Below are 25,280 nucleotides of genomic sequence, written 5' to 3'. Positions count from 1 at the left end.
TGACTGTGTGGTGCCAGCATGGGCTGGCGGCTGTGTACTTACCTTGAGCTATGTCAAGGCACTGCATGGACAGCATCCAGTAATAATAGGCGGCGTCATTGAATCTGCTTTCCACCACGGCGTTGTGTGTGAGCTGCTCCAGCACCTTGACTGCTTCTTTCTGCCGCCCGGCCTTATGGAAGGCTGGAAGAGGAAAGCATGCATCACCCAGGGGGCCGGAAAGGGGCCGGGGCTGTGCAGGGTGGGTATGGGGTCAGTTTGGAAGTCAGACACCCATCAGAACATCTGCAGTGCTGGGTGCTAGGTGCTGCTGCTCAGGCCACCGGCTATAAATACCTGGGACTACGTCCTGGGGGGGGGGGGGGGGGAAGCACAGGGAGACGCACTCTGCTCCTCTTTGGCTGGGAAACAGCAACCTGCTTCAGCAAGGCATGGTAGAGAGAAGAGCCCAGGGTGCTGCTGGGGTCAGTGGGTCTCTGTCCCCACTTTCCAGGAAGCATTTGCTCTATTCCACATTGCTCCGTGACACCCAGGGCAACGCTGACAGAGCTCGCGCTTCCCTGGCTAGTTACACAAGAAGAAGGTTACAGCAGACTTTGGAGGAAGGGAGTTTGCTCCCTCGTCACGGATGAAGAGCTGGAGCTGGCCAGGTAAGACAATGTCATGCTCCAGTCACAGAATGAGCTGGGCCCAGGGCCGAGCGTGCCTTCCCTTGCAGAATGCTCTCTGGAGTCAACCTTGGAAGATCTGGCTCTGTTCCTCAAGCCAGACATTTGTGAAAATAAGCAATATATATATAATTAAAAAAAAATTATTCCTGCGTCTGCTTAACAGACATTTCCTGAGCATCCGCCCTGCCAACCTGGACCCCTGGAGATGCCGGGGGCTGCCAGTGAGGCCCACGCGTGGGCACGCTGGTGGCCCCGTCCCCTGCCTTGAGAAAAGGAAAGGGTCTGGCCTTTGTTCTACTCCCATCGCCGTCTCTTGTCTGAGTACCGTTACTATGGCGATGAATTCTTGGAAGGGCGATGCAGACAGATGGATAGGTTGATGTGTTTTGCCCAAACATGCAGATACTTCAGCAACTGGGTGCTGTGGAAGTGCTGTGCGGGCGAGAACGCACCGTCCTCCAGTGGGGTTTTCACGGAGGAGCTCCGGCAGGAGGCAGCGCTCGGCCGCGTGTCCGGAGGTGGCAACTGCTACCACATGGAAGCGTAACTGAGATGCCAGGGAGCAGACGCACTGGCTTCAGCGAGGAGGCCCTCGGAACAGGCAGCAGAATGGGCAGAAAACCAGATCTGGTCCAATCCTGGCTCTGCCACTCACTAGCTTTGTGACTCTGCACGGCACATTTAGCCTCTGTGTCCCTGCAGGGTGGCTGGCAGGATTCAAGGTTATGCGGGTTAAGTCCCCAGCCGGGGCACAGCGCAGGCAGGCAGGTTTGTAAGTCATGATTAACGTGCCCAGGCGAGGCTCTGCGCTTGCCTTGGCTCTACTTCAGATCTGCCATGCCTCATGCGTGGCCCATTCACCAAGGCAAACGCAGAGGAGCGGAGCCCCTGCCCCTGCCAGCCAAGATGGAAACAGCCCTGCACTCTGCTCTCAGCAGGAAAGCGTGGGTGTGGGACAAGGCAGGCCGCTCAGCGCAGCCTTCCGTTCGCCCTTGCCGCAGGCTGGCGCTTCCCAGCTATGGGACTTCACACTCCCTGAGCAACTTCAACCTCAGTTTTCTCATCTGTGGAGTGGGACCAGCAATACCACACCGTGGGACGTGATGAGAATCAAAGGGGAAGAGACACTGGGGTACATGACCCTGCTCACGAACCAGAGGCTTGGGAGGCCCTGCTGAAGGGCCCCCAGCACGTGGGTCAGGGGCCCGCGTGGGCAGGACCTAAGGCCCATGTCGTCCACTGCCCCGAACTCTTTTCTCTGCAGAGCCCTCCTATCTAAAGAAGAATCACCTGTCTTGGGGCCCGTGGAAGGGAGCGGCCCGGCAGGCCCCCTGAAGTGTGTGTCTTGGCGCTGACTTCTCCCCCTCTGCACAGTGCCATCTGCACGGCCTACCTTTCTGGGCTTCCTCAAAGCGATCGTTCTCTGCTAGCCACTGAGCGTAGGGCACGTAGATGTCATCCTTGAACTCGGGGTGCTTCTCGCCCAACGCAAAGGCCTGGAGACAGGAGCACAGGCCCTCTTAGTGAACTGCTCCCCACAGCCCCACAGAAACATGGCACCGAGATGTCATATTTTGCCAGCCTGACAACTCAGAGGGGGAGAGAGCCCACCCCCCACCCCCAGCAGCACAGAAACAAACCAGCTCTTTGAAAACAAAAGGCAATTAGCAGCAATATGCAACTGACTGGATTCAACAACAACACAGTCTGTTTCTGGACCACAGAAGCGGCACAGAATCGGAAACATTTTATTTTGAGGGTTTGCGTGGGCTCCTGTAGCGCTGCAAACAGATTTCTTTTAATTGCAGGCGACACCTACGGAAACGGGATTGACATTATCATCATCACTGCTTACGAGCTGTCAGAGATGACTGTGGACGTGGTGCTGATGGGACTCGGTGGCGGCTCCCCCCCCCCCCAACCAGGGCCCAGACCACCTGCTGGGCCCAGAGAACAGGACATGATGTCAGGGGGGAGGGAGAGGAGGGGGGCTCTGCCAGAACCCAGTGCTTCTGAGATGCAAGGACTCTGGTAAGTTTATCTTGTAGCCATTATTGCCCCTGGCCTCACTTTTTCTCCCCTGCGATCTTGTCACCTCAGACACTCAGGGTACCCAAGGGCCTTGTTATGGCTGACACTGCAGGGCACGGGGTGGGGGACCCTGCAGCTCTGATAGCCCGGCTGATTCTTTCCACGTGTCCCTCACACTAGAGTGGTCAAGGATGGGGGTCAGGGAGGGAGGAGAGAATGGCCCCTGAAACGGCTCTGGCAGCCTCTGCCTGAAAAATACAATTGGCATTTCTGCCCAAATGCTGCCCAGCAGGTTTTAAATGTCACATCCGTGCATTTTCACATTGGAGAGCACAGGACGCTGTGGTGCTGGTCAGAGGCAGCAGACCAACACCAACCGCAGCCCCGGACAGCCAGGCCGACACGCAAAGCCTGGCGCCTACCACGGGGCTGGCCCAGAGCTTCAGCCAATAAAGACATGCTGAGTGAATGCATGAATGAATGAATGAATGAATGAATGAATGGAAAGTTATTGTAGGGCAGCCCTCCAGGGGGCTCTGGTTTAGAGAATTCGGGGCTAAGTCTCCTGACTGCCAGGCAATGGTCCTTCCATCCAGAGGCAGCTGCTCTCCATCCCAACCAGACACCATCCCCTCGTCCCAGCGGTGGGCACCCTCCCCTCCCCTCCCTCTCCTTGTCCCGGCGGTGGGCACCCTCCCCTCCCCTCCCTCTCCTCGTCCCAGTGATGGGCACCCTCCTCTCCCCTCTCCTTGTCCCGGCGGTGGGCACCCTCCCCTCCCTCTCCTCATCCCAGAGGTGGGCACCCTCCCCTCCCTCTCCTTGTCCCAGCGGTGGGCACCCTCCCCTCCCCTCCCTCTCCTTATCCTGGTGGTGGGCACCCTCCCCTCCCCTCCCTCTCCTTGTCCCGGCGGTGGTCACCCTCCCCTCCCCTCCCTCTCCTCGTCCCAGCGGTGGGCACCCTCCCCTCCCTCTCCTCGTCCCAGCGGTGGGCACCCTCCCCTCCCTCTCCTTGTCCCGGTGGTGGGCACCCTCCCCTCCCTCTCCTTGTCCCGGTGGTGGGCACCCTCCTCTGCCCCCCCTCACCTCATCCCAGCGGTGGGTCTCCACGTGCAGCTGCACCAAGGACCGCAGGTCGCCGATCTTCAGGTAGGTCTCAGCGGCATAGCTGGGGTGGTCCAGTTTCTTGAAGTAGCGAGCACACATCAGCAGGGGCTCCCGCTCAGCCTTGTCCAGCTTCCGGGCAATGTCGATCAACCTGGAGGGAGGAACCCATGAGCGGCCGGACAGAAGGAAGCGGAGTAGCTTCCCATCTTCTCAAGGGCACACTCCATGTCTGTTCATTCTGCTGAGTCCTGTCTAACAGCGCCACGGTCCAGGGAGACGCCAGGTCATTAAGTGAAGGAACACATACTCCACAACCATTGTCAGGGACCCCAGGGCCGCCTCGGAAGACATGGTCTATACCTCATCTGTCTTTCACGTGAGTTACTACAGTGGTATCTGGGAATATACATAAACTGTGTACGGAACCCTGGTCAGGAACCAAGATGGCACCGTGAGCTTTCCGGGCGTGGCCTCACCGAATCCTCGTCACCCTTCTCTTAGTCCCGGTTTGCACATGAGATGACCTTAAGTCTGGGGGAGGGGGACGCTCGGCCCTGGGCTCTTCAGGCAGGAAGTGGCTCTGTGCTCTTCTTGCCATGTCAGATTTTCACAGGAAAGCAGAAGCCAGGGGTGAGCACTGCTCAGAGCCTGGCACTCTGTGGAAGAGGCCTGGGAGGAAGCTCTGTTTTCCTCCTGGCCAAGCTGCAGGCCGCAGGGTCCAGACGCTCCGGGGACATGGGCTGAATGGAATGCTCTGCGGGGTTCTGGGCAGCCCGGGGCTTGGAGTAAAACCAAGGCGGGGAAGGGGCTCTACCCAGCCGGCTCCACGTGAGGAAGGAGAAGCGGCGAACGCAGACAGGCAGGCTCGGGGCGGCCTGTGAGTCTGCACTTAAAATAATAATGGCATCTAAAAATAACTCGCTCTGCAGAGAGAGAATGTTTTCTGGGAAAGGTGGCACAGGCAGCCCCTTAGAGCCCCCACCCATCAAACCCACCTTCTACAGCCAGACCTGGAGAGGGGCAGCACACCCCCGCGCAACGCGTTAAGTGTCCCCAGAGTACTTGCACACCAATGCGCCCCGGGGCTCGCCAGTGGGCGTGGCCAGGACCCCGAGTGTGCCTGGCACTCATTTGTCATCTATTTTGTGGAAAGAAAACTTCAGGGGACATGATCAGCACCTCTTCTTGGCTTGAGAATGGAGTGGTGGGTTCCAGGTAAGGGCCCTTGGTGAGCCTGCAGCGCTCAGACGCAGCCTCGGGCGCCCACTCTCGCCTCCTGCCAGCTGTGGTGACGCACGCGTGCATGCACGCACGCGCGCGTGCACGTGAACTCCAGTCCTCCTTCGAGAGCCCGAGGCTGAGCCCTGCTGTCCCAGCACAGCCCCGCCCACCCCTCGCCCAGCTCTCTATCTGGTTAGCTGGCATGGCCCCGTGGCACAGAGTACCTCTCCTTCTAGTTCTTCATTTTCTCGTGCCCTCGGCCTACCATAGTCCATCCTGGTCTACTTGCTTGACTTTGCTCCACCCTAGTGGGGGGGTCTCCTGACCTTGTCCCAGAGCCTGCACCATGTGCCCACCCTTCCCCCGCTGGCTGCTCCAGGGCCCGCATGCTGTCCCTGTGTTCCTCCCGCCTGTGCTCCCCTGCTCCCCGCTTCCTCCCCACCACTACCTCAATGTTAATGGCTTCAGATCTGCTCCTCCAGGCCAGACATCCGTGGGCTCAATGGACCAGGATTCTTCCTGGTTCTCTTTGGTTCCTATCATTGTACGTGTGGTGGACACTGGAAGCACCCACACCAGTCGGGAGCTCTCTGCCAATCTCCCTGCTGCTCCCTCTTTGGTGGACACAGGTGTCCCCAGAGCCTCACTGTCTTCCTTCGCGGGACAGGTGCGGAGGCACCGACCCAGGGGTGGAGGGAGGACGCCAGGCCTGGGTGGCCGCCTCAGCCACACACAGCCTGGTCCCCGAGTGGCCTCGTCTCCACACCCTTGCCCAATGCCCCTCTCCAAAGGCGTGTCTGCCTTGCTCAGACTCGGTGCCACCCAGAACTGAGGTGCTTTTACAGTTGGCTCAGACACTTGAAGAAACACTGTGCTTTCTCCTGTCAATCAAACCTCAGAGCTGACATGAGGTGACAGGCTGCCGAACGCTCCCCGGGTGCGGCTCAGACCTACATGTCAACCCAGCCGTGGTCGCCGCTCAGCTCGATGGCCTTGGCGTGCTCCCCCGCGGAGACGTACATCTCCACGGCCGCTTTGGGCTCGTGGATATTCCTGGCCCAGTCAGCCTGCTTGGTGATTAGCATCTTTGTTTCTTTGGGGTCTCCAGATCCAAGGAAATCCTGAGGAAGCACAACAAACAAAAACACTCCGGATTAGGACTTCCTGTGCCAGCATGACGTCAGCTCCCGGAGCAGGGAAGGGCTCCGCTTGGCTGTGTGGGCAATCGGGGTGCAGGCTGGAGCCCAGCCCCACTCACCGAGTGGGGGCTAGGCCAGGTGTGTGGGAGGGACGCTCACGGGCCACCTGCAGATGTTCCAGGGGGAGGGGAGAGGACCATGTCCAGGACTGTGGCCGTCTGTTTCCTGCCCTTCATACACGGAGCTCAGCAGGGAACACCTGAACTCTGCAGGGCTGCGCCCAGTGCCGCGGGAGTGCAGGACCAACGTGCACGTGGCTGTTCCCGGACCATCTGTCCAGTGCTGACAGCCCTGTAATCTTTATTCACATAATAAGGGCGACACCACATTCCTCACGCTGGGGTTGAGCATGGGGTCTCCTAAACCTGACCCGTAAAATGATGTGCAGAGCTGTAGGCTTAGCCCTGGCTCTGAATGCCCACCGTCCCTGGCTAGCAACACACTTCAAGTGCTGTTCCCAGATGTTCCCCCATACACTGTCTGAATCTGGGAGGCCGCCACATTGGCGTGGCCTCCCGGGCACAGACTGGCCGAGGACAGACAACAAGCAAAACCTCCAAATGGCTTGTTCACTCTCAGCGGCCTCAGGTCCATCTTGAGATCAGCTCTGCCTAATGGACACTCCATGTACAGAGGGACGGCAGGCGCCCACAGAGGGCCTGAGGCAAGGGAAGAGAGGCCCGTGGCCCCAGAGGCTCAGATTGGGGTGTGGGGTCTGAGTTCCTGCCCGCCTCCCCCCGAGTAACACCTCCCTGGGAAGCAGCATCAGAAACCTGCTCTCAGGACGGAGCTGCTGCTGAGGCAGCCCTGGTGCCGACATTTGTGAAGGTGGGCCTTTAGCCTAGATCTGCATTACTGCTTAGAAACTTCGTCTCAGGAAGAACGTATCCTACCTGAGTGCTCTCAGCCTCCTAGCATAGAAACACACGCCGCTCCGGTGATTACCACTCACTTGTCAGGAAAGCACAGTCAATGTACGCTAAAAACCCACTTGAACAATTAGCTCATTTCTTTTTCCATTTGCTTTTAGGGCAATTATGTAGCCCCTGAAATCATATATTAGGTCTGCCCAAGAAAAGCAAATGCTTCTGGGAGGAGGGGAAACATCATTTTACCCCAATGCTGGGCACCCAGACCCCGTCAGGGCTGCCCTGGCTGGCCTTCGACCGCCCAGAGGGGCCAGGGCTACAGAGCAGCTGCTGAGTACGCCTGGCTAGGCGGCTCCTGCACGCCTGGTGGCCACGACTCCGTCAGACCCAAGCTGAGCACTGCCCACCTGGCTGCCTCAGTGAGGCTAGCGGTGGCTAGGATAGAAATGTCCTCCAAAGTGGCTGCTCAGAGGTCTTGGGGTGACTGAGAGAAGGGCTAGAGGCCCGGAGGGGGCCCTGAGCATGGGGCATCTCCCACCCGGGGACCGTGTGGGCTGTGGCTCGTGGCTGAAGGAGCCTCGTCTGCGGGGAGGGGCGCCGCCCCAGCCCGCGGTTCAGCTCAGGGGCTGCAGCTTAATTGAAGCTGAGTCTAAATGGTTCCTTCGAGGCTCAACAAAGTAGGTTTTCAAAAGCTCTTTGGTTCCAGGGAGCTAATTTACACGTTATCTGGGGGCCTTGGTGAAGACTTTGTCCTGAAGTGGACAGAAAGAGGCTGTGCTGAGTGATGAATGAGACTAAACAGGGCTCTCATGCTTGGTGATTTTGATAAGGACATACTACATAAGAGTTAAGAGCATTATAATTCCCTTTATCACCATATAAACATGTCACTTATCCGGAAAGCATACAATTTATTTGTACGTGGGAATGTAATTTAAAAATTTTCCGAAAACCAGATTGAATCTTGGGAAGCAATTTTCAAGTAAACAAAAACAAGCCATGTTAATAAGCACTGTGTCCCCCCCAACATAATATTAGTGTATGCACACATTTTCTCAAACGCAGACTACGGGGGTGCGGGGAGTGCCTGAAATGGAACCCACCTACTTAAAGCCCAACACAAGCCCTGAGAGTTACCTTCACGGAGACAGAGCAGATTGCCTCTGTGAAGGGGCTGCACTGCTGGATAGGAAACTCTAGGTGAAGCATGGGAAGGATGAAGGGTTCCCAGAGCAGGGACGGAGGGGCTGGCCCTCTGAGGGGGAAGTGCAGGCACCCGGGACCCCTGGGAAGGGACCCCTGACACACATTGCATTCTGGATGCCAACAAAAGCATTTCTGACTAAGCCACAGCTGCTGACTTGGGGAGACAGCAGCAGTTCGAGGCATTAGCCCCAAAGAACTAGCTAAGCCCAGCCAATATTGGTGTCTAAATTCTACCTCTGGGGAGCCATCCTTTTAGTTTAATGCTTTGTTCCCAGCTAAGAGGAGATCTACTGAGTTTGCTCTGTTGTTACATGTTTTATGCACTCCTGGTGGTGTGTGTGCGTGTGCGTGTGTGTGAAGGAATGGAAGATCTGGCGAAGGTGAAGCAGATGAAGAGAAGGCAGGGGAGCCGGAAGCCTCCGGATCTGGAGAGGAAGGGAAGAAGACCCCAGGCGGGCCCAGGCGCTTGGCCTCAACACGAACGAGCCCGACTCAAGCTACCAGATGGCGGAAGAGAGAAGAACCCGACCATCCTTAGGAACAGACAAGCAGAACAAATGCGGAGATCCTCCGTCTTCAACTTGTGAGCTGGACGATGACCATGAGTGGCTACAGCGTGGCTGTGGCTGGCGCCTGGCTTTCTACGCACCTGGGCCATGGGCGGGGACAGGTGGAGGGCGCCCATCCGCAGAGGAAGAGCTCGCTGCTGCGCAGGCCCTGGGTGGGTTCTCTGACCCATGCCATGCTGGTTTCAGGTTACATTTGGCTGCTGGCAATGTAGCTCAGCCTCGCCCTTACCTCCACGGACACCACCTCGGGGCTCCCTGCCTGCCTACCTCAGATCCAGAAGCTTCTGCTGCCTCTGTCTTTCCCTCTTCATTTTCCTACTCTGCCACCTTTCTACCCATGCTCCATGCTCACAGAGGAGCCGTGACGCCTGGCTGTCCCCGGCTCCCTAGGTGTGACTCTGTCTCACAGGTGCCGACAAAGAGATTAACCTTGAGGAAGACCCCAAGTGCAAACAGGGAGTCTCTACCATCTCCTCCCCCATGTGGAGCCACCAAACCCTCCTGGAACGGTGGGGCACACTGTGCAGTACAACAGGGCCCCGGGAGCGTGTCCCCTGCCTGGCTGAGGAGCTGGGGGGCCGCTGTGGGGATGGGGGGCCTTCGCAGGAGAAGGCCTTGCACTGCGGTAACTCAGCATCGCCCACGGCCGTTCTCCGACCCTCTGAGCTGCCCCTTCTATGCCAGCCTTCAAGGTCGGCTTTTGCTCGGTGTCAACAGTGCCCTGGAGGGTCCTTTGCTCACTGCTTTCCCGGTGCCCTTCCTGAGGCCACCGCGCCGCCAGCCGTGGCACACGGCGTGGACGATACAGGTGAGCGCCACGGGCTCAGGCGGCGGCCTGGCCCAGCGGGTGGTGGGTTACCTTGGCATAATCGAACATGCAGAGGTTGGTGTACATGTCCAGTGCGAGGCTCTCGTGCCCGCTCCTCCTGTACAGTTTGGCGGCCTCGTGGAACTTCCCCTGGTAGGCGAACACATCTGCCAGAAACAGGTCATTGTTGCTCTCGCCCCGCTTCTTCCTCTCCTGGAAAATCAGAAGCACGGGAAATGGCCTCCGCGGCCACAGGCAGGAAGCAGCCTGTACAAAGGCCGCTGCTGCTATTTCGAGCAAAGCCCTGGGCCTTCCAACTGGAGCCCACGCTTGGCTCCCACTGCTGTGTCCCCTACGCGTTTGTCGGGACACTGGACAACAAAGACAGACTAAAGTTTAAATTAAAAAACAAAAAGCAAACCTTTGTTTGATGGAAATTCCTCAGCTCTGCTTTGCTGCATATGCTTTCAAGGCACTGACTGGGCTGCTTGGACCGTGGGTCACTCAGACCACGTGCACTGTCCCCCCCCCCCCCCATGTCCCTAAGCCCCAAGGCCTCCTAGGCCTCCAAGCCTGGCTGGCAGAGTTGTGACCTAGGATGGTGACAGAGGAGAAAACCTACGGCTTCTCCCAAGGTGGTGATCATTAAGATAGTGGCGCAAGTGTTACCGTGTTTCTAGAGAGAAGGTTAAGAAAACTGGGGGGGCCAGACACCACTAGGTCCTGGACCCTACTTCACACACGCACTCTGGCTTTTAGTGACCTCAACATTGCCAAAGAACTCTAGTGAAGTTCAAGGCAAGGTATAGGTCAAGGTCAAACTGACATTTGGGCTCCCTTCTGCTTGTTTCCATAGCCCTGTGTTCAGAAGGACACACAGTCCCCAACAGCACAGCACCCCTGGGTGCGCATGTGTGTGGTGGCAGGTTGCCAGCATGCGCACACCGGGCTGCGCTGGGATGGAGGGAGGTGCCCGCACACCCCTTCCTCCCGTGTTGGAGAACACTCACTCATCTACAGCTCAAGTATCTGTAAACACTCCACGGCACCCGGCCCCTCACCCCAGCCGTTGCCTTGTGCTTGTTTTCCAGCAAGTGTATCAGAGTGGAGGAAGATGAGACACGGAACCAAACTCCTAGACAGGCCGCGGAACGCTTTAACAGCTGGAGGCAACAGGCTTTTCCACTGACAAATAATTAAACACATACACACACCCTTCACTCGGTTCTGCATAATCAGCCAAATAAACTACCTTCTAATAGCTAGAAATGAATTAAAATCTGGCAGTGGAAAAAAAAAAAAAAAAGGAGGATTCCGCAGGCCTAGCATGAGGCCGGCCACGCCGAGTGTGGCCGTGGTGGTGCTCAGCAGTAGATGGCCACCCGGCAGCTTCTCCTTAGCTCGCAGCGCCCTAGCAGCTCACCTAGCCAAAAGGAGCTCCTGAGGGACAGCGGCCCCCTAAGAAATGCTAAACACCCAGAAGTAAGCAGCCACAACCTCGGAGCAGACAGAGGGGCCACTGGAAGGTGCTTTGCTTTCTTCCAAGTGCCCGGCTCCCAGCAACCTGGAGGAGGCATTCTGAACTAGGAAATGATGAATGACGGGAGCGAGTCCTCACAAACGCCAACTACTGTGTAGAGAAAAATTACGTTCCACAGATCTGGCTCTAGACCCCTGGGCTCCCGGCCAGCTGATTTCCAAGTGCCAGGCCTGAGAGCAGACCCCACGAGGGGGGACAGCAGCCCCTCCTCACACAGGAAGACAAGCGGAGGGGATGGGAAACTCATGAATAGAAGCTGGGTGCCCCTGGGGAGGGGGCGTGGCCTCCCTGAGCCCCACCCCCTCAGCCTTTCCACTAGCAGTGATGCCCACTGGTAGCTGAGTGCGCATTTAGAGCAGCGCACACAGCTTAGTCCCATGACACGGGCCCACCCAACCAATGGAAGCTCCTCACCGCTCACAGGGGTGCGGGCGGGGTGCCCCTGCCAGCCTCTCCCCTGCTCAGCCCTTGCCTACCGGGCGGATGACAGGTGTTTATTATGCTGAACTGAATTAGAGGGACAAGACATTTGCTAATTTCCTCACTGCTTCCATCTGGGAATTCAAATGTGTCTCGCATTCCCTTAGCCTCACAATAAATCTGTTCGGGAGAAAAAAAATATATATGTAGGCCTTTTTACAGACAGTCAGACAGCACTGCGATACACAGAAATTAAAAATAGTGCCTACCATCACCCATAAATGGTGCGCTTAGAAACAGCTCCTCCAGCCCTACCAGGCCTCCTGGCTTGACAGACACGGGCCAGGCCGGCGTCCTCTGCGCAGGGGGACCTGGGAGAAGCCTCCTACCCCGCCTGGCTACTGGGTAGAGGGGGACAGAAACCAACTAACCACCGCCGCAGAGACACCAGCTTGGCACCTAGGGTCTACTTCACTCTTACAATCCTGGGGGGGGGGGGAGGCAGACCCACATCACAGTATACCAAATCCACCCTCCTCATCCGAGTGACAGGCCACACCCCTCCCTCCGCAGGGGTGCTGTCTCCCATGTGGTCACTCTGCCCCCCCACAGCCGACACCTGTGGGCTGTGTGCTGCTGGGCTCAGGGCACGGGCAGGAGCCCGTGGCTTTGCATTTACCTCGATGCTGCTGATCAGCTCTAAGTAGCGCAGGTCTTGGACTCTGGTGAAGGCCTGCGGGAAAGAAAGAATGGAATCAGCCGCCTTCTCTGTTTCAACAGTGGGCGACTGGCTGGGGCGGGACGCCAAGCTCCAGACAGGGAGCCAGCAAGGAGGGGAAGCAAGCATTGATTAATCATCTGTGTTTGGGAGGTTTGCCACCCAGCAGGCTCACTTTATCCTGAAGATTAGTCCATGCAAAGAACGGCAAGGAAGTTCTGGCTGCAGCCACCCTTTGGGATTGGGTGAAGTAAAACCCTGACACGGCGGCGGGCAGGGAAGGCTGGGAGGCCGGGGTCTGAGCCAGGGGCCGTGGCGGGAGTGGGTGAGACGCGCGGGTAGGGGCTGCACGTATATGGCTGGCGACTTGAAGAGGAAGCAAAGGACAACTCTCCTCCCGCGAGGGTGCCATGAACACAGGGCACAGAGCACACACAGCTCACAGGATGGATGGCAGGCGCGGGGCGGGGGAGGGAGCAAAAGAGGAAGAAAGCAAGAAGGCTGTTGAGGAGGGGGGATGGTAGGGAATGAATCACTCCAAGTCTGGAAGGCAAACTGTTACGCAAACCCAGCGGTGCAGCCGCGCTGTGCTTTAACCCCTGGCCTGCTAGCAGTTTCTATTTGCAGACTGACCGAAGCTGCTCTTGCCGCTTCAGGTCCCCCATGTGGCTTGCGGTCCCCCAGCTGGCCTTTCACACTGTCCCTATGAAAGTCTGCAATGCCTAGAGGCGGCAGCAGGCCCAGGAGCCCTGGGGATTCACATCCGGGCCCCTGAAGGCCTAACTTAGCTGCATGACACCCCCTACCAGCAGTGTGACTTCATCCTGGCCTTGCCCCATGGGGCCAGCCTCTGGGGGGGGGGGTTGGGGGAGGTGGGAGGAGGAGGCTCCGTGATGAATTCTGTGTGGCCTCTGTATCCCCCCGTCCAGGCTCAGGGCCCACAATGGAAAAGGGGAGCTTGGCAGATTAAACAGGTCACTAAGTCTCCCGAGCTTACAGCTATAGGAGCTTACAGCTATAGGAACGGAGCAGATTCCCTTGAGAAAATATATGCACTGGGGAGCCGGCAGGATTAAGTAAAGCATGCACAGCAGGGAGCCGGCAAGTGGGTTTCTTTTTCTTTCTTTTCTTCTTTTGCTGAAGACAGCTCTCATCATGTTCCCTGGGCTGGTTTCAAATTGGGCCAAGCAACGACCCTGCTGCTGGAACAACAGGCGTGTGCCACAGGGCCCAGTGAGTGGCAGACCCCGCAGCAGCAAGACTCCACTGTGGTCTTAAACCTGACCTCCTGGAGAGTGCTGCCATGACAGTAGCTGGCACTCAGGGTCCTGGCTCACTCTGAGGCTTTCTGGCCAGGAGCCCTGAACCTACTTCCTGCTTCTGGGCTCCGGCGGCCTCCTTGTGAACCCGGGAAGCGAGTGATGCCCCTTCCCAGGTCTTTCGATTCTGCTGTGCTGGGTTCTGGGACTGGAGAGATCCCCGTGAGAACTTTCCTTCTGTGCTCCTTTGGCCTGGCCACATCCGCGCGGCCAGGTGCCGGGCCAGCGGTCAGAGTCTCAGAGTCACAAGGTCTGTGGGTGAGGAGTGGGCGGCAGGGCAGCGGCCCAGGCCAGGCTGAGCAGCCCTCCTCCGCCATCTAGTGGCCATGCCCATCCCAGCCTGTGTGCAGAGGGACTGGTGCGGTGCAGAAAGAGGCTGGGAATTCAGAACTGAAATAGTCCCCAATCCTCAAATCCTTAGAATACACAAATAATTTCCATTTGTCAATTAAAACGTCGGCACTTTTCAAAATAATCGTGTGCTCTAACACAAGCTTTTCTATGCCTAGGGAGTGTTTCATGATACAGGATGGGGTGTGAATGAACGTAGGGTCATATTCTACTTATGTTTCCGTCCATTCAAACATCTCACCAGTGTCGGCCAGGCACTGTGCCAGGCAGTGTGGAGTGGTACCGACAGGGCTGGATTCCTAGGCCTCCTAAGGAGCTCACCATCATTCCACTTCATCCCCAGCTACAACAAACTACACACAGCCCACGAAGCCTGCTCTTCTTCTTTCCCCCTGGCATTTCCGGGCAGGGCAGATGCAGCTCCTCCAGGGAGAGGAGGCCTCCACTCTCCTCTGAATTCTTAAAGCTCTCTGCTATCACTCACACTTAGTCCCCTTTAGCAGCCCTGAAAACGCCACGTAGATAATTGTTGTACGTAATGACCATTTCCCTTTCTTGTGTTGGGGACAGAACCTGGAATCCAGGGCCTTGCACCTGTTAGGCAAGCTCTAGCACTGAACCACACTCCCTGTGCTTGTCAGAACGTGGCAAGCATTTGCACAGCCTTTCCCAGTTCCAGCTTCCTAGTGGTTAGGTCTCAGTAATTCTCAGGGCCTTTCACCACCGCTGTTTGAGAAGCTGCTTGCCTGGGCCTGGAGGGCGGAGCTGGCCCCAGCCTGATGCTGAGCCTTGCTCTTGTGCATTCTACGTTCTGCATTGCGTGTAAGTCTTGACCAGCCCCAGGTGGGACCACATACCTCTCTGGAGCTCTTTCTATACCAGTCCAGTAGCATGGGCAAAACAAGAGAGGAGGGGGAAGAGTGGAAAGCCATTCCTTCCTCTACCTCAGGTCCTAGATGAAAAGCCAGCTCAGAAATACACCTGGGCTTTTTCTAACATCCAGAGATGGATGGAATGTTTTTGGCCATTTGTAACTTTAACTGAACTACACCAGGAAATGATATAATGAACCAAGCGGTGAGCAGTGCGGGGAGAGCCCACACTGTTGTCGGAACCTCCACCACCACACTCACTGAGTGCTGTGAACAAGTGTGTAACGAATGGCCCGGTGTGTGCAGCGATCATAAAAGCTGCCCTCTATTGAATGCCTACCTCGCAGCAGGCTTTTATCTATATATTACATAAATAATAGCTAATAAAACTGACAGCCAGAGTCTACCAGATGCTTCTTCTGTGCCTGGCTTGACCAGCACTGTCAGTTTACATCATTACGACTTTGGGAGGATGGGGCCTGGCACCTCCAGACTCCTCCACGGAGGCCTTCTTAGAAAGCATGCGATCTGCCTCATCTCACAGTGAGGAGGGAGCTAAGCTGCGGTCAGAACCCAAGTGAGCCTAACGCTGCAGCCAGCCACCCGGCCATGTCGCCTGGACCCCTCCAAGGACCGAATTCCAGGTCAGTTAGCTGGATGCCTACCTTCTTTGCGGTTTCAAACTCTAGTCCTTCTAGAGCCTCCATGGCCAGCTCACGCCAGTCAGTGTCTGTCACACCCAAGCAGGCAATCTGGTAGGCTTCTTTGAACATTTTCTTTTCCAGGTACTGGTACATCGGAGCAGACTGCAGGATTTCATCAGAGGGAGAAGATGCTTTTCAGAGCCGTGGGAAACTGAGTCTACCTCCAGATGTGTGCAGGGATTGCCTGACAATGTCCTGCCTGGCCCTGCCACGGAGGTGCGCACCCCAGCCCACATGCACCACAGACTTCCTGTCCATCCTTCCCTCCTTCCCTCCCGCTGCCCCGTCCCAGGCTGCCCCGCCACAGGTGACCCCCTCCCTACCCTACAGAAAAATACCTTTCATGGCCCTGTTAAAACTGTCACTCGTCTGGAAACTTATATGGCCCCTCATTCTCCCACCCCAAAGGTTGGAATCTGAGCTTCTTCTCTTCTGTCTGGATTGGAGATACCCTTCTGCCTCCCCCACCCCCCACCCCCGCACTGTCAAGGCCCTGCACTGTGGGCTGTAGTGGGTGGTACTCACTTTCCCCAACAGGCCTTCAGTCCCTGTACTACATGAATGACTGACACTCTTGGGATGGAGTCTTCCCAGACAGCCACAGTCAGAGAATGGCAATCGATTTCTCCAGCTCACTCTGGAAGGCTCTGGAGAAAAGTCCCCTTGGTCTCTGGTGTCGTGGGCCCAACTCCCTCCAAGAAGGGCTGTCTTGTTAAATACGTGTGATTAGCTCCTAGTGACTTTTTTACTGTTTCAAATTGCCTTTGCATTTCTTTGAATAACCACGTGCAAGCCTGTTCCTACACCCTGAATCCAGACAGGGCACTGGGCTCAGGGAGGCCACCTGAGTTGCTGAGAACATCGAGCTGGCAGACGGGCAACCTGAGGCTGGAGTGAGAGGTGAGCTGATTCCAGGACCTGTGTGTGCGCATGCTCTCCCCATGTGTGTACACATGTGCGTGCAACACAGCAAGCCCGGGCTGGGCCCAGGAGTCTTTCATGAAAGGCCCTGTCCTGTTGGCTAATGTGCTTCAGGGACCTGTGTCTCCCCGCTGGACTCTCCGGCGGTGGACATCAATCAGTCGTTACCTCTGCGCTAATGGTTCCCAAATGTGGAGTTCAAGGGCTGTTTTCTCTATTTGGGGCCTTTGTCTTTGAAATTTCCGGTCCTACTTTTTTTAGCTTTAGAGCTGAAGGGAACTTTTTTTTGTCTTAAGCGGTCCATCCCGTGACGGCGGTGCGGGCAGCTCCGTGGCTGGCTTGTCTTTCCCACCGTGCCGCGCACCCTTTTCCGGGACGCAGCAGTGCATGGCAGCTGGGAGCAGCCAAGCTAGAGTGCCATCCTAGCCAGCTCCTTCTGGGTAAAGCCATTTCCTCCGTTTGGATGCCCTGCCCGCTCAGGCTACCAAGGGCAAAGGAGAAGCACTCTGAAAGTGACCAGGGCTAGGTCCAAAACAAGCACGATCCTTTCCTGTCTGTTCTCCATGCTGGCCTGCCCGCTCCGTAACTCTGGATCGCCCCCATCCGCCTGCTGCTGTGGCCTGTGCAGACCGGCCCCCTGGCCCCCGCCAGCCCCCAAGTCTTGGCCTCCCCCGCGCCCCCAGCTTTCTCTTCTAAACTCCGTTAGCAAGTACCCTTTGGTCCAATTTAGTCTCGCTATTTTATGGCCATCTGTAATAAGGAGAAATAATCATAGGAATCAGGACAGACAAAACCTGAAGATGGGTATAATTAGCTCCACTGCAAGCTGGACACATGATGCGGCCGGTGCGCGTAGCTGTTCTGGAGGCTGGCAATTTTGAGACCAGCGTGGGCAACATGGCAAGACTGTCTTAATAAACAAATATATACATATATATTATATATATATGTATATATAAAGCCCCATTTCACAGGGGAAAAAATGACGGGAGTGCTCGGGACACAGCTGGTTTAGGTGGCAGACTGTCCTGGGGTGGTGCCAGGCACGGGGCCAGGCACCCTGCAGCACCAGAACGGCCGACAGCTGCCACAGGACCTGCTTAGGGCCCCTCTGTGCGCCCCTTCCTCCACGTGTGAAGTCACCCCGCCCACAGAAGCTGGCGGCCTCGCTGCCCTACTTGGCAGCTCAGACCAACCAGTGCTTGCACAAGATGATGTCCATTTCAAAAGGAAACCAAAAATCCCAAGAGCCAGACTGGGTTCTTTCCTGGCTCTGGAGGCCCAAGCCACAGGATGGCTGGGGGCTGAGGCAACAGATAAACAGCCTTTGTCCTGAGATCGCCCTTCCTCACCCTTGGCCGCGGGGCCTGCTGCAGCAGCCGGAGGCTCTGGGCGGCCACGCCAAGCTCTGGCTGCTGGCAGAGGAAGCCCGGGGTCCCGTGGCTCCTCTAGGCCGGCTGAAGCCAGGGAGCAGAAAACTGCATTTGTGTTTGAGGTCAGGATGGCAGATTTGGGGAAAAGCCTGTCAATAAGCACAGCTCAGTCGGAGCGAGGCCTGGGCGGGATGCGGCTGGGAAAGGAGATTGGCCAGGAGACATCACAGGGTGCACTTGCCACCTGCCTCCGCTCCCCCAGGGGTCTCTCTCTCTCTCTCTCTGTCAGTCCTGGGGCTTGAACATAAGGCCTGGGCACTGTCCCTGAGCTTCTTTGGCTCAAGGCTAGCACTCTAGACTTGTGCCACTGTACCACTTCTGGCTTTTTCTGTGTATGTGGTACTGGGGAATCGAACCCAGGGCTTCACTCATGCTAGGAAAGCACTCCAGCCTGGGCAGGACAGTCCATGAGACTTTTTTTTTTCTTTTGTCATTTGTGGGTCTTGAACTCTGAGCCTGGGCGCTGTCCCTCAGCTCTTCAGCTCAAGGCAAGCGCTCCACCACTTGAGCCACAGTATCACTTCTGGTTTTCTGGTGGTTAATTAGAGATAAAAGTCTCACAGGCTTTTCTTGCTTCAGCTGGCTTGGAACGGAGATCCTCAGATCTCAACCTCCTGAGTAGCGAGGATTACTGGCGTGAGCCACCAGTGCCCAGCAGTCCATGAGACTCTATCTCCAATAAACTACTTAGAGAAAACCAGAAGTGGTACTGTGGCTGAAGTAGTAGAAAGCGCTCTACCACTAAGCCACATTTCCAACCTCCTGGTATCTCTTTTGCTTTCTCTTTCCCTCCTCTGTCTCCTCAAATTGGAACCCATGGCCATTGCTTCCATATCTGCTCTCGGACAGGCCCCGTAGAGGATAGGGCCCTAGCAATCCTGTAGAAAGCCAGTCAGGCCTCATGGCTCTTTGGGGGCTGGCCAGCTACGTGTACAGCATGTGACTGACTGGCAGCCAAGCGGAGGCAATCGGGATGTGTCACATCTCGAGCTGGACACAGCCTTTGTCCCAGCTACTTCACTTCTAGGATTTATGCCACAGAGCTCAGCGGAGACAGACGCAGAGCTGGCAGATGCTGGCTATGTATGAGAGCAGCTTAACTGGGCAGTAAGTGATGGTCAAGTAGGCCAAGGAACACCCTGTGACAGGACCCACAGCCGTCGATGCCCACAGAGCTGGGGTGGGAAGCAGGGGGAGGTCTCACAGAGCTGGGGTGGGAAGCAGGGGGAGGTCTCACAGAGCTGGGGTGGGAAGCAGGGGGAGGTCACACAGAGCTGGGGTGGGAAGCAGGGGGAGGTCTCACAGAGCTGGGGTGGGAAGCAGGGGGAGGTCTCACAGAGCTGGGGTGGGAAGCAGGGGGAGGTCTCACAGAGCTGGGGTGGGAAGCAGGGGGAGGTCACACAGAGCTGGGGTGGGAAGCAGGGGGAGGTCTCACAGAGCTGGGGTGGGAAGCAGGAGGAGGTCTCACAGAGCTGGGGTGGGAAGCAGGGGGAGGTCTCACAGAGCTGGGGTGGGAAGCAGGGGGAGGTCTCACAGAGCTGGGGTGGGAAGCAGGGGGAGGTCACACAGAGCTGGGGTGGGAAGCAGGGGGAGGTCACACAGAGCTGGGGTGGGAAGCAGGGGGAGGTCACACAGAGCTGGGGTGGGAAGCAGGGGGAGGTCTCACAGAGCTGGGGTGGGAAGCAGGAGGAGGGTCACACCAACAACTGCATCATCACAAGCTCTCCCTACCCCAACCCCACTCCTGGCAGAAACTGGGCAAAGTGCAAGGAAATCTCTGACATTTCTTACACATATACAAAGGTCTATAGTCAACTTCTGCTGACAAATGCTGGCAGTCCATTCATTGGCACAAGACCACGTATCTAGTAGATGGTTAGATGGAAAAGTCCAATACTGATTTACAGCCAATAATTTACAAAAAGGGATGGGTGTGTAATATCTCCATGTTGGGTTAAACTTGTGGCATTAAGGAAGGTGGATGAAAAGTCTCCATCTCTTGCTTAGGGTCCACCCAGGAAACTGGGTGGATAAAATCTGAGATTTTATCTTTGGGTAGAAATGCTTTTACAGATAAAAGTAAAAAAAAAAAGTCGTATTCTACTTCAGATTAGAAATGCCTAAAGTCACCAGGTACCAATGACTCACACCTGTAGTCCTAGCTACTCAGGAGGCTGACATCTGAGGATCATGGTTCAAAGCCTCCACAGGAAGAAAAGTTGGTAAGACTCTTATCTCCAACAAACTACTCAGAAAAAGCCAGAAGTGGCGCTGTGGCTCAAGTGGTAGAGTGCTAGCCTTGAGTACAAAGAGGCTTGACAACAGTATCCAGGCCCCGAGTTCAAGCCCCAGGACTGGCAAAAAAAAAAAAGAAAAGAAGAAAGGAGGGCTGGGAAGGTGGCTCAATGGTAGAGTGCTTGCCTTGCATGCATGAGGCCCTGGGTTCAATTCCTCAGCAACACATAAGCAGAAAAAGCCAAAGTGTTGCTATGGCTCAAATGGTAGAGCATTAGAGGCTTGAGCTGAAGAGCTGAGGGACAGTGTCCAGGCCCAGAGTTCAGGCCCCACGACCAGCAAAAAAAAAAAAAAAAGGAATTTAAAAAAAAAAAGGAAAAGAAGAAAGGAAGAGAAAGAGAAGGAGGGAGGGAGGGAGGGAGGGAGGAAAGAAAAGAAAGGAAAGGAAGAAGGAATGCCTAAAGTCGTAATTATAGATCATGCCTGTTACTTGTATCTGCAGACAAGCCTGAGTGGATACATTCCCAAACACTTAAGAATGATTCTCAGGTGTGGTGACCGCACACCTGCCATCCTAGCTCTTTACAGGCTAAGCCAAGAGGATCATGAGTTTAAAGCTAGCCTGTCTCAAAAAATAATTAATTAAAAAGATAAATAATTACATTAAAAATGATTCTTTGAGCCAGGAGCCAGTGGCTCACGCCTGTAATTCTAGCTACTTTGGAGGCTGAAATTTGAGGATCCCAGTTTGAAGCCAGAGGAGATCTTGTCTCCAATTAACTAGCAAACAGCCAAGCATGTGGGTGTAGCTCAAATGGTAGAGTGCCCGTCATGAGAGGAAAAAGCCAAGCAGAACCAGAAGCCAAGCAGCGCGTGCACGCGCACGCGCATATGTGCACGCACAGACACAGACACACACACACACACACACACACACACACACACACACACACAAAGGTTCTATAAGGATGAGATTCTGGGGTTCAAGCTTCTTTGTCCTCTGTGTTTGTCTGTTTTATGGTAGTTCTATGGCAAGCACCATTCACTGGAGACAGCTGGACTAGGCTAGCCACCAGGTAGGCTGTCACTCTGGGCTCTCCTGACTGTCTGTCTGTCTGTCTCTGGTCTATTACATGGTTCCATACTCCAGCCCAGGGAACTTGCTCAGGGTCCCATGCTCCCTTTTTGGCTCACAGACTTCAGCCTGGGCCCAAGCCCTTCTCTCTCTCTCTCTCTCTCTCTCTCTCTCTCTCTCTCTCTCTCTCTCTCTCTCTCTCACACACACACACACACACACACACACACACACACACAAACACACGCATGCATGTGCACCCCTTGCACCCATAAACCCGTGTGTTCAGGCATCCTCCAACTGGATGACTGCTGCCCGCTGAGCAGCGCCCCCTGCACCCGCTCCCAACCAGGAAGAGAATCAGAAGGAAACAGTGAACGCGAGCTGCTTGCTGGAGATGTGCAGGCTGCGTGGGGTGGTGGCAGCGTGACATCTCAGCTGCCGCTCTTCCCCCAGCACCAGGCCGGGGCCCAGCCTCCCTGTCCCGCTGCCCACCGCCAGAGGACGGCCAGGTGCCGGTTACCTGTGGCACTTCCACGGCAGTCATGGCGAAGACGTGCAGGCAGAAGATCTTGGAGCCGTTGTAGCCGACCACGAAGCCCTGCAGCTTCTGCTGGTGCACAGGGAAGTTGCTGGCCTTGATGTTGAGGTAGCCGCCTCCCGAGAAGCACAGCATGTCCTCACACTGGGTGTTCCAGGCCACGCTGTTGGCATTGGGTTCCTGAGGATGAGGATGGGGGGGGAAACGGGGACAGGGGGGAGGGGAGAGAGGGGGTGAGGACCACCCTGGGCACGGGCACCTCTCCCATACCCCAGTCAGGTCCCCTCCTGAAGACCAGAGATGCTGAAGGTGGGGTGCAGGAGGCAGAGGAGGCAGGGACAAGGAAGAACGGGGCGAGGCCCACTGCTCTAGACACTGGCCATGATGACGTTTCCAAATAAGCATGACTTCAAAAGTTCTTCTTCTTCCTCCATTGTGAGTGGAAAATCAGCAAAGTAGGATTCAGTGAAGGAATAAATAAAGCTCGGAGGTGACTCAGTGGCACAACACTTGCTTACCATGCCCAAGGCACTGGGTTCTGGCCCCAGCACCACAAGACTAAGCAAACAAACCAACAAACACCCCCACACATGAAGACAGTTGAAAGGGCTATACCCCAAAGTGACTATTTCTTTTTTTTTTGGTGGGGGAGTCCAGTCGTGGGCCTGAACTCTGGGCCTGGGCACCATCCCTCAACCCTTCAGCTCAAGGCTAGCACTCTACCACTTGAGCCACAGTGCCCTTCCGGCTTTTTTCCTTTTTGCTTCTGTGGTGCTGGGGAACCGAACCCAGGGCCTCAGGCATGCAAGGCAAGCGCTCTACCACTGAGCCACCTTCCCAGCCCCAAAGTGACTATTTCTGCGTGGATGGAATTACGGATGCTTTTATTTTTTTGTTTTTTGTTTGCCTAAATTTGTCACGAAGATCTGTTGGATTCTTTTTATAATAAGAACAAGATCAGGGAGTGCTTTTCAAAATTAGAAGATAATATGCCATGTGTACATTTACAATTCACATGCTAAATATCCAGCACCCTGGGTGGTGGCCCCCCGAGGCCAGCAGAGTCTCTGGATGCCCCGAGTCTCCTGCCCCGAGTCTCCTGCTGACTGCTAGGATGAAAAGGCGGCGAGGGTGGCTGGGCACGCTCCTGTCCCCGGACAAGGCCTGAGACTCACCTGCTCTCGTCTCTGCAGAGGCTGTGGGCACAGGGGAGCCACACGCCCTGCCACCCTCACAGAGTCCTAGGCCCAGAGCACCCCTAGAGCCCACTAGCTAGGGGTGCAGGCATCCCTGGGGCATCCCCAGGGCCAGCAAGAAGGCCCCTTTCATGCCCAGTACTGCGCCACCATTGAGGTATCTCACTTAATCCTGTAGCAATTCTGTGAGGGGACAATGACTAGTTTCATTTCAGGGAAAAGGAGCCATTGAGGCCTAGAATGGTTTATTAATGTGCTGAAGATCACACAGCAAATGGTGCAGGCAGGACGCAAGCCCAGGCCAGTTGAAAGGCAACCGACATGCCTTCTTTCCCTAAGCCACTCAGCTTCCTCTGTGATGGAGGCCAGAATGAGCTGAGAGTCACTTCTGGGGTAGCAGCCGCCGCCAGGTCACCTTGCCCCACTGCGGTGCCTCTACTCCAGGCCCCCTCCACCCTGAGAGGGGACCTGAATCTGCCTGACCTTGGAAACCTGCTGTGGAAGCCAGTACACACAGGGTCCAGCGGTGGAGAGCTTGCGTTAGGCAAGGCAGGCCTGACTCACAAAGCCCAAAGACTCCAAGGGTGGCCCTAACCCAGCAGACCCTGGGACCGGCCTCTGGACCTTCCTCCCCATGACACATGGCTAGCCACAGGTCCCAAAGACCGCACCAGCTCCCGCCGAGCCACCTCTATGGCTTCCTTGTGATACGAGTACGGGGGATTCCGTGCTTTCACATGATAAAGCTGACCGGGCCTCCTTGCTGGGCCTCCGGTCACACACACAATGGGCAGGCCTATAGAAGGGACCCTATGGCCCACTGGCCTGCCCGCTTGATTTCCACTTCATTTACTGCTCATTGTTGATGCAAGAAAGGGGCTACTTGCCCACTTACCCACAAAACAAAACAAAACAAACAAAAGAACACACAATGAGGCGGGGCTAGCCCAGCTGCTGCCAAGTCAGGGGGAGGCTACAGGCCAGGCCCAGCACTGGATCTGCAACTGTGGGAGCTGCAGCGCCCCCTGTAGGAACGGGGTCCCCGCTTCTAGGTGTCGGGAACTTCACCTGAAAAAGCAGCTCCTTGCTGTGGATGTCATACACCAGGCACGTGTCATTTTCGTCCACCACGGCCAGCTTTTTCCGGGTGGCACTCATGTCCAAGCAGCGCACGGCCGTGGCCTGCTTTAGCAGGACGACAGCAAAGAGATTGTCCACAAAGATCTTCAGGATCTGGTGAAATTTCAGAGGAAAAAAAAAAAAAGTGTGAGTCACCATGGCAACCAGACCCTGGCTCAGCGCCAGGCTGCTGGAGTCCCATGTGTTCTACCAGAACAACTCCCACTGACTCCCAGAAAGGACTCATTAGAAGGAAAAGAAAAAAGAGGTGGCGGAGGAGGGGCAGGCTTATCCTCAGGAGACCAGAAGTGTGGTTCATCAGAGGTCGCCCAAGGAACAGGCCCAAAATATGCCAAACTTCACTCCAGTGTCTACCCGGACTGGAGACTTGCTAATGATTTGACTCAAACTGCACGCTGCAGGGGACCACGGAGCAAAGCTCTGAGTCAAGGACTAACACAGAATGATGCCATAAGAAGCCCTGGTAGGGCATCTGGTATAAAACAATGATGATGCTGATGATGATGGTTACTGTCTATTGACATCCTTGCTCTTGAAAGTACTGTGAAAAGTATAGCATCCTCATTTGTAAAACCTGAGCCTCAGAGAGGCAAAATGACCTGCCCAGGGTCACACAGCTAGTCAGCAGCTAAGATACATGATCCTGTTCAACCTGACCCCTGAAGCCCCTGCTCACAGCTTTGCCTGAGACGCGAGAGCTGATGGAGGAAGAAGCAGGCCCTTCTTCACTCTGGTGGGAGTCTGACAGCTCCCACTGATCTCACGTTCTATAATGTCCGTCCCCAGCAAAGACCTGACAAGCCTCAGTCACAAGCCATCTGCTACACAGCTTGGCTCTTGGGCTAATGCAGTTATATTTTCACTTTCAGATTTCTATGAAGCCCACATAGAACTTTTTTTATTTTCAGCAAAGAACACACACACACACACACACACACACACACACACTGATTTAACTTCTTACAACCTAAATTTCCTGCATCTATAGGCCCAAAAGACCCTTTTACTTTTAGCATCAAGTAACATCCTGAGGACATAGTGCTGTCTAGGGCCAAGGCTGGAGCGCAAGGTAATCCAGCCCCAGCCCTAATAGCGATCTGACCTCAGTACCTGCTCTGTCTCCCTCTCCAGCAATCC

The 25,280-nt window shown here is 55.7% G+C and overlaps 1 protein-coding gene across 4 annotated transcripts in view; it reads right to left on the bottom strand.

Annotated features, from left to right (window-relative positions):
* Positions 1 to 25,280, bottom strand: part of Ift122 (intraflagellar transport 122) — a 56,970-nt gene that overhangs the window by 6,102 nt on the left and 25,588 nt on the right. For all 4 annotated transcript variants that reach the window (XM_042680125.1, XM_042680122.1, XM_042680124.1 and 1 more), the window contains 9 exons: positions 24,072 to 24,236; positions 21,790 to 21,987; positions 15,564 to 15,704; positions 12,318 to 12,371; positions 9,730 to 9,891; positions 5,982 to 6,148; positions 3,786 to 3,957; positions 2,065 to 2,167; positions 43 to 183 (listed from right to left, as the gene is read on the bottom strand). In XM_042680125.1, coding sequence (XP_042536059.1) covers positions 43 to 183; positions 2,065 to 2,167; positions 3,786 to 3,957; positions 5,982 to 6,148; positions 9,730 to 9,891; positions 12,318 to 12,371; positions 15,564 to 15,704; positions 21,790 to 21,987; positions 24,072 to 24,236 — 1,303 coding nt within the window. The remainder of the gene's footprint in view (positions 1 to 42; positions 184 to 2,064; positions 2,168 to 3,785; positions 3,958 to 5,981; positions 6,149 to 9,729; positions 9,892 to 12,317; positions 12,372 to 15,563; positions 15,705 to 21,789; positions 21,988 to 24,071; positions 24,237 to 25,280) is intronic.

The sequence above is a fragment of the Dipodomys spectabilis genome, unplaced genomic scaffold (assembly GCF_019054845.1).
Source record: "Dipodomys spectabilis isolate Male_0828 unplaced genomic scaffold, ASM1905484v1 ptg000054l, whole genome shotgun sequence".
In the NCBI taxonomy this organism is placed as follows: Eukaryota; Metazoa; Chordata; class Mammalia; order Rodentia; family Heteromyidae; genus Dipodomys; species Dipodomys spectabilis.
This window is presented reverse-complemented; position numbering and strand designations above follow the sequence as displayed.